Here is a 7028-nt window from a genome sequence, read left to right on the forward strand (position 1 = left end):
AAAGATTGTGAAAGCTGAGAGATGTTTGCACACCGGTGTTCACAGCAGTATGATTCACAAGGGCCCAAAAAAGTGGAAGCAACCCCGATGTATGAATGGATAAACAAAATGTGGTCCATCTATACAATGGAATATGATTCAGCCTTAAGAAGGAACAAAACTGTGACACCTGCTACAACATGGATGAAACTTGAGGACATTATGCTCAGTGAAATAAGTCAGACACCAAAAGACAATTTACTGTGCAAGTCCACTTACGTGACCTCCCTGGAGTAGTCAAATTCGTACAGACAGAAAGTAGATTAGAGGTTACCGGGGGCTGAGGGAGGGGGTGGGAAGCTATCGTGTAATGGGTGTAGAGTTTCAGTTTTGCAAGATGAAAAGACATTCTGGAGATGGGTTGCACAACACTGAGAATGTACTTAGCACTACGGAACCGTACACTTAAAAATGGTTGAGATGGTAAATTTGATGGTATGTATATTTCATCCAAATTAAAAAAAAAAAAGAAATTGTGACCCGGTCTGGGTTGCCCCTCCAGCCAGCCGAGGAGACTCTGTGCCAGCCTTCTCACTGGAAAGCCAGGTGGTTGTGCAGGAGAGGGGGTGGTCGTGGCCCTCAGTGGACAGTTTCCTTCCAGGCTGAGACCTGAAGCTTCTGCTCACAAGTGGTGAGTATGTGCATGCACCACATGGCCTCCACGCTGGTTCCTGTGTTCTCTGAGGATAAGGCAGGTTGGGTTGAGGCATCCCCTGGGCCTGCCCCTCCTTGTTCCCACCTCAGCCCAGGGGGCAGCACAGTGGAAACTTCTGGACCCGATTCACCAACTCCCCAGAGAACCTGCCCTTAGCTCCAATCCTTCTGGCCGGATGCTTCCAATCAGTTCCCCTTGCCCCCAGGGAAGGTGGTGCCCTTTCTCTGATAGCAGTGGGGACATGGGGAAAGGTGGAGCATCAAATAGAAGCAGAGAAGAATGAAGACCACCCTCGGTCCCCACCTTCTGGAGTGGGAGCCCCCAGAGGACCATGGGAGGAAGCAGCATGGCAGCCCTGTGACCTGAGACAAGGGGACCCTCTGAGTCTCAGTGACTCTTCTGTAAATGGGGTGAATGTGGACACGCCCTCCCAGGGAGGCCCTCAGAAGTGAGAAGCGCTAGGGAAAGATACAGAGGGGGACCCCCAGCTGGGATGCGCTGACCCCACCCTCCACAAAGGGCTGACCCCAGTCCGCCTGCAGGGACACCTTGTGGGGCCCTGCTTCTCAGCCCTGGCTCTTCGTTGGGCCCTCCGCAGCCCTGCCAGCCGACGCTGACCTGAGCCTCCCTAAAGGGTTCGCACCCTCCCCCCCACCCCCCCAGCCAGGGAAACATGTCTGCAGAGAGGGAGGAGAGGCGGGCTTGGTTCCTTGGTTGTGCTTTCACTTCTAAAACATCCTTTTTCTTTTTTTCTATGAACATTTTAATGAGGAGTTGAACAAAAGATAGAAAAAATAACATTCTGATGGCTTTTTTTTTTTTTATTTAAGAGGCAGGCTTTTCTTGAGACTTTCATACAAGGCAATGGGTGAGTAAGGCTAAACTCCTAAAGAAAACGCATACTGATGATGGAGCAGAAAAAGGCACTTCTCCCAAAACCTGCTGGTTACCAGCCTGTCAGCCTCTTGGGGGCTACTTGCTCTGCTTTCTTCTGGAAACAGGTCCATTCAGACCTAAGCCCTGCTGCCCTCAAGGCCAGGAGGACTGGGATGGCCGAGTGTTCCGAGCATTGGTGCATGGAGCAGGCGCTGTGCACAAAGTGAGGAGGGCTTGGTGGTGGGGTCCGCATGTGGGGCGCAGGTGGCTAGAGGCCACCACCCCAGCGGGGAGCTGCACTCGCTCTCCCTGCAGGGACATGTGATCCAGCAGGTGGACTGAGACCAGGCTTCTGTGGCCACCCGACTCCCCGTAGTAGAATCCCTTGTCATCCGCAGGCCCATAGACAGTGACCACATCCCCCACCCTCAGTGACATCTTGCCCTTCACCAGGCCCCCTGCCGGCCCATCCCTGGGGTCATAGTCCAGAGCCGCCACCATGGTCTTTGGAGTCCACAGTGAAGGTCTTCTGGGGCTCCCCTGCGGCAGGGGGAAGGAGCCCTGGGGGCCTCCAAGCCCCCCAAAGTCATCGAGGTGGGCCATGGAGGGCAGGTACCCTTGCCCCAGCAAATGCCACCTCCCACCAGTCCACTCCGTGCCCGTGTCCACCTTGTCCACCAGGTGCCTGGGGACGTTGCCCACTTGCCCATCGTGTTCGCCACGATAGAAGCCGTGGGTGTCCTGAGAGCCCCACACTCTCAGCAACTGCCCTTTCCAGAAGGTCAGCTCTTCCTCTGCAGCCTCGGGGGTGGCAGACATCACCAGGGGGATGTAATCAGAGAGGGCCACAAAGAGCTTGGCTGGAGGGTCTACCCTCATTCCCAGCGATGGGTCGCCACCCCTGGACATCCTGATGACCCTGCTGGATGGAGCGGGACACAGCGCCAAGCTGGGCTCCTGGAACCAGCCCTCTCTCTTGCCCCCCAGAGCCTGACCTGGCCTGCTCTGTCTCCTGAGCTCCTTCCTCTGCTCTCGCCCCTCTCTGCCCCATAGACCGAAGCGCCCTGCCTCCTCCTGCAGAATGTCACAGAAGTCAGACACGTATCGCTGGCTGGTGCCCAGCTGGGGAGGGGTGAATGCTGGGGCATTTTGCTTTTGTCTGAGGACCTTCTCAAGGGCAGCCTTCTCCTGACACGGCTCTTTCCTGGGTCCACACTCAGGGGACCGACAGATGACTCCTGCAGCAGGGCTTTGGCTGGTGCCCACGTGCCGGTACTGGTTCTCTTCCCCCCGAGACTGGCCCCGGGGCAGAGGTGGCCTGTGGCTCCGGGGACTCTTCTGGAAGAGCTGGTCCTTTCTGGAGAGCTCCCGGGCCTCTGTGGGCCTCTGGGCTTGGCTGTCTGACCCTGCACTTGGAAATTCTCCGTCTGAACTCAGTCTGGGCTTCAGGGACTGCCTCCTTGGGGGTTCTTCAGGGAATGCTTCTAGAAACTTGGCCTGGGGCTCCCCGCAGCTTCCGGGGCTGTGGGGACTGGCCTTGGCCCTCGGGGGAGTCAGCACCAGCCTCTGAGGGCAGATGGGGAAGGTCATTCTGCCAGTGGACGGGTCCCCACAGGTGCAGCTAAAGGGAGACATCGCTGGCAATCGGAGACAGGTGACGCAGTTGCGAGGGATCTGAGCCGGCACCGAATCCACGGATTCTCCACAGAACGACATGGTTCTCACTGAGATATTCTGGCACATCGGTGGCAGCTGGAGCTGGGAAAATTCCAACAGGATGCTCCCGGCGGTGGCATCGGCCACCTCTGCCACCTTGAGTCCATCGGCATACACAGCATAGCCAGTGACCTGGACTCCGTTGGAGGACCCAGCTGAGTCGATGGTCACGGGGAGCCAGCTGACCACCAGGAGGCCCGGTGAGGCATGGCGCTCCACCAGCACGTCCAGTGGAGGGTCAGGGGGGCCCGCCAAGGGTGTGTTGAAGGTGATGGTTGAGGACATTGTTTCCCAGCGCTCCGGCAGCGAGTCCCACGGTGGGTGCACCTCCACCCTCACCTGGTACCTCGTGCCGGGATGCAGGTGGTGGAAGGTGTAGCAGCTCACGCCCGCTAGGGTCAGGGCACACTCCAGGTCATCCAGGTACACCATGTGGGGGTGGCTGCTGCCAACCCAGGTGATCTCGGCCGACGTGGCTGCAACACTCTTCAGGTAAAGTTGCATAGGGGCCACACAAAAGACACTGTTGGTCCCCAGAAGAGGTCTGGAGAAGCCCCACTTGCCCATGCTCTGCTGAGAGCCCAGCCGGCGACCTTCCATCTTGGCATCTGAGATTTCTATTGCCACTTCGGTCTTGGAGCCCACCCTCACCGTTGTCGCGTGTGGCCCCTTGTCCACTGTCCCCTGGGCTTTCCCAGGTACTAAGCTGTGACCAGTGTCTTCCTTCGAAGCTTTGCCCTGCCCAGCCTGGAGTCGAGTGGGGCCAAGGTCAGGGAACTCATGGGGCAGGCAGCCCAGGATGTCACTATCTGAAATCTGCTCCACCAGGTTGGACTGCACCAGCCCCTGCCGGCCGTCCTCAAGCTCCCCTTTGTAGAAGCCGTCCTCATCCATGTCCCCAAAGACATACACGTAATCCCCAGCAGTGAGCAGCAGTTCGCTCTCGGGGTGCTTGTTGGGCCCTTCAAATGGGTTGTAGCTATACCGAGCCAGAAAGATCTTGAGCTTGGGCGTGGTGGGGGCCTCCGAACCCCCCACTTCCAGGGTTGAGGACACGCTATAGGGCTCCAGATCCTCCACCTCGCTGGCTGTGTCCACGTCCAGAGTAGGGCAGGATGGCACAGGGGCCCACATGGACTCCACCTCAGAGGAGGAGTTTGACTGGGAGCTGGTTTTCTTGGCCTGGGACCTGGAGTCCAGAGGTCGGCTGATTGGGACTCTGTCTGGCACTTTGGGGGCACTGGTTGCCTCCCCGAGGGCAACTGGGATCTCCAGCAGGGAGTCTTCCTTCTCCTGTTTGGCTCTGCTAGGCTGAGACAATGCTTGGTCCTCAGGCCCTAGCTGCAACTTGGTTCTTCCACTGCTTCTCACTTGGGACTCCGGGGCTGGCGGGGCCTCGCGGGGTTCCTGGGGAGGGTGACCAGGCTGACACTGCAGTGCCCGCATCTCCTCCCAGGCCGTCTGGAGATCACACAGGGCCTTCTGCTGGTCGTGCAGCAGCTGTTGCTGCCTGTCCTGCCCTCGTGCCGCCTGCTGCAACAGCTGCCCCGCCAGCAAGCCGGCGGCGTTGCGCTCCCGGCACGCGAGGCCCAGCTGCCCGCGCACGTCTTTGTTCTCGGCCGCCACCTTTCCCGTCCAGTCGGCCTGGGCCTGCAGCCGCGCGTTCTCCTTCGCCAGCCAGGCGCCTTCGCGGAGCGCCGCCTGCAGCCTCGCCTCGGCCTTCTCGCCGCGTCGCCGCGCCGCCGCCGCCTGCGCGCCCAGCTCCGCGCACTCTCGCCGCTGCGCGCTCAGCTCGCGCTCCAGTGCCTGTACTTGGCTCCGCGCCTCCTCGCATGGTGCGCTCTGGCCGCCCGCCTCCGCCCGGGCGCTGCTGGTGGCCTGCTGCAGGGTCAACTGCCTCTGCAGGCGCAGCACCTCCCGCTGGGACTCGCGTTGCAGCCGGTCCAGGTCGCTGACGTTGAGCCACTGGGCGCAGGCGGCGCCCCCCGCAGCGAGCGGGGCGCTGCTGAGGCCCGAGGCGATGCGCGCCTGCAGTAGGTGGCACTCCTGCCGCAGCTCTTCGATCTGCTTGTCCTTGTCCAGCAGCACGCTAGCCTGCTCCGACAAGTCCCGCGCACGCTGGCGGGCGAAGGCCTGGCACAGCTCCAGGCCCGCGCGGCTCTCGCCGGGCACAGGCGCGCTCACAGCACGCTGGTTGGTCTCCTGCAGCTTGCGGGCCCGGTCCTCCAGGCGCCGCGCGAGGCCGGTCAGCTCGGCGTGCTTCACCTTGAGCCGCTTCACCTTCTTGTCCGCCTTGTCGGAGAAGCCCGCGCGCCGCAGCTGCAGGTTCTCTTCGCGCAGGCCGGAGCAGCGGCGCGCCAGGACCTGCAGCGCCTCGGACAGCTCCAAGTTCTGCTTCAGCAGCTCGCTGTAGTCCGGGCCCGGCGGCAGGGGGTTCAGGGCTTCGCAGGGCTGACTCCCGGACTCTTCCCCTCCTCGCGGGTCGCTAGGTCTCCTGCGCTCCGATACTGGCGGCGGGGGACTCAGGGACCCCGGGATGGAGGCGTCTGGAGAGGAGGATTCGGGGGCCTTGGGGAGACTCAGGGTGCTGTCGAGCGAGAGGGAACGCGCTGGTGCCAAGGAATCGAGGGAGCTGGCGCGCGCGGGGAGCACGCTGTCCGGGGAGTTGGAGCACGCCGCGGGCACCCGGTCGAGGGAGCGGGAGCGCGCGCGGGCGCCCGCGCTCAGGCCGTCAAGGGGTTCTAGTCGATATGAGGACTTGGCGGCGGCCTCAGGGGGTGGCTCTTCTGAAGAATGCGCGGTCTGGGGGTCGGGGGTGCCGGACAAGGAGGGGTGCCAGCGGAAGTGTTCCAGAATGTACTTGAGGAAGAGCTGGCGCTCCACGTCGAGTGCCGCCTGCAGGTGGCGGATGCGCGAGGCCTGCTCTCCGTCCGTTTCCCAGCGGAGCTGCGCCAGCACTTCCTGCAGGCGACAGCGGCACTGCGCTGCGGCTTCTTTGGGCGCCCCCGCACGGCCGCAGTAGCCGCGGTTCATCAGCTCCTCTGCCAGCTGGCGCTGCAGCTCCCGGGCCTCGCGCACCACGCCATCGCGCTCGCGGTGCAGCAGCTGCTGCAGCTGTCGCATCTCGGCCTCCTTCCAGCGCAGCAGCTGCCGGATCTCGGCTTCGCGCTCCCGCAGTACCTCCTCCTGCAGCTGCCGCAGCTCCCGGCTGCGCTGCGCCTCCCACTTGGAGCGCAGGTGATCAACCAGCTGTTGCCGTTCCTGCTCGGCCTCCTCCCGCTGCTGCCGCGCTTGGGCAGCGAAGCGCCGCCGCTCCTCCCGCCCGCGCGCCCGCTCCGCCTCCAGCTCGGCCCGCAGCTTCTCCAGCTCACGCCTCTGCTCCTCCAGCGCCGCCGCCGCCGCCGGGCCCGGAGTAGCCGGCTTCTTGGGTGTCACGCGGCCGCCGCCAGAAGGGCTGGGCGAGTCCTTGGTCATGGTGGTCGCGGCCGGGCAAGACGCCTGACCTCGCTTGGCCCAGGCCGCCGCTCGCCAACGGCCGCTGCCCTGGCCGCGGCCAACTGTCCCGCGCGCCCCTTCCGGGCTCCCTGAGGGTTCCCGCGCGCCCCTTCCGCCTCTGGGCGCGTTCTCCCACCTCTGCAGTGGGTGCGGCTAGCCCGTGCTCCTCTCCCGGCTGCCTATGTTGGCGCTGGGCTCTAGACACCCAGGCTAGACACAGCCCCTGTCCTTCCCAGGATGCCCACGA

The 7028-nt window shown here is 62.6% G+C and overlaps 1 protein-coding gene across 1 annotated transcript; it reads right to left on the reverse strand.

Moving 5' to 3' along the window:
• Window positions 1-1723: 1723 nt before the first annotated feature.
• Window positions 1724-6760, reverse strand: LOC136132597 (RIMS-binding protein 3C-like). The gene has a single exon (XM_065889491.1). It carries the CDS (start codon window positions 6758-6760, stop codon window positions 1724-1726), a length of 5037 nt encoding a protein of 1678 aa, XP_065745563.1.
• Window positions 6761-7028: the final 268 nt, after the last annotated feature.

This window comes from Phocoena phocoena, chromosome 13, assembly GCF_963924675.1.
Source record: "Phocoena phocoena chromosome 13, mPhoPho1.1, whole genome shotgun sequence".
In the NCBI taxonomy this organism is placed as follows: Eukaryota; Metazoa; Chordata; class Mammalia; order Artiodactyla; family Phocoenidae; genus Phocoena; species Phocoena phocoena.

What these genes read in the sequence shown, in the direction of transcription:
- LOC136132597 (XM_065889491.1), bottom strand. Translation starts at nt 6,760, where the DNA reads ATGACCAAGGACTCGCCCAGCCCTTCTGGCGGCGGCCGCGTGACACCC.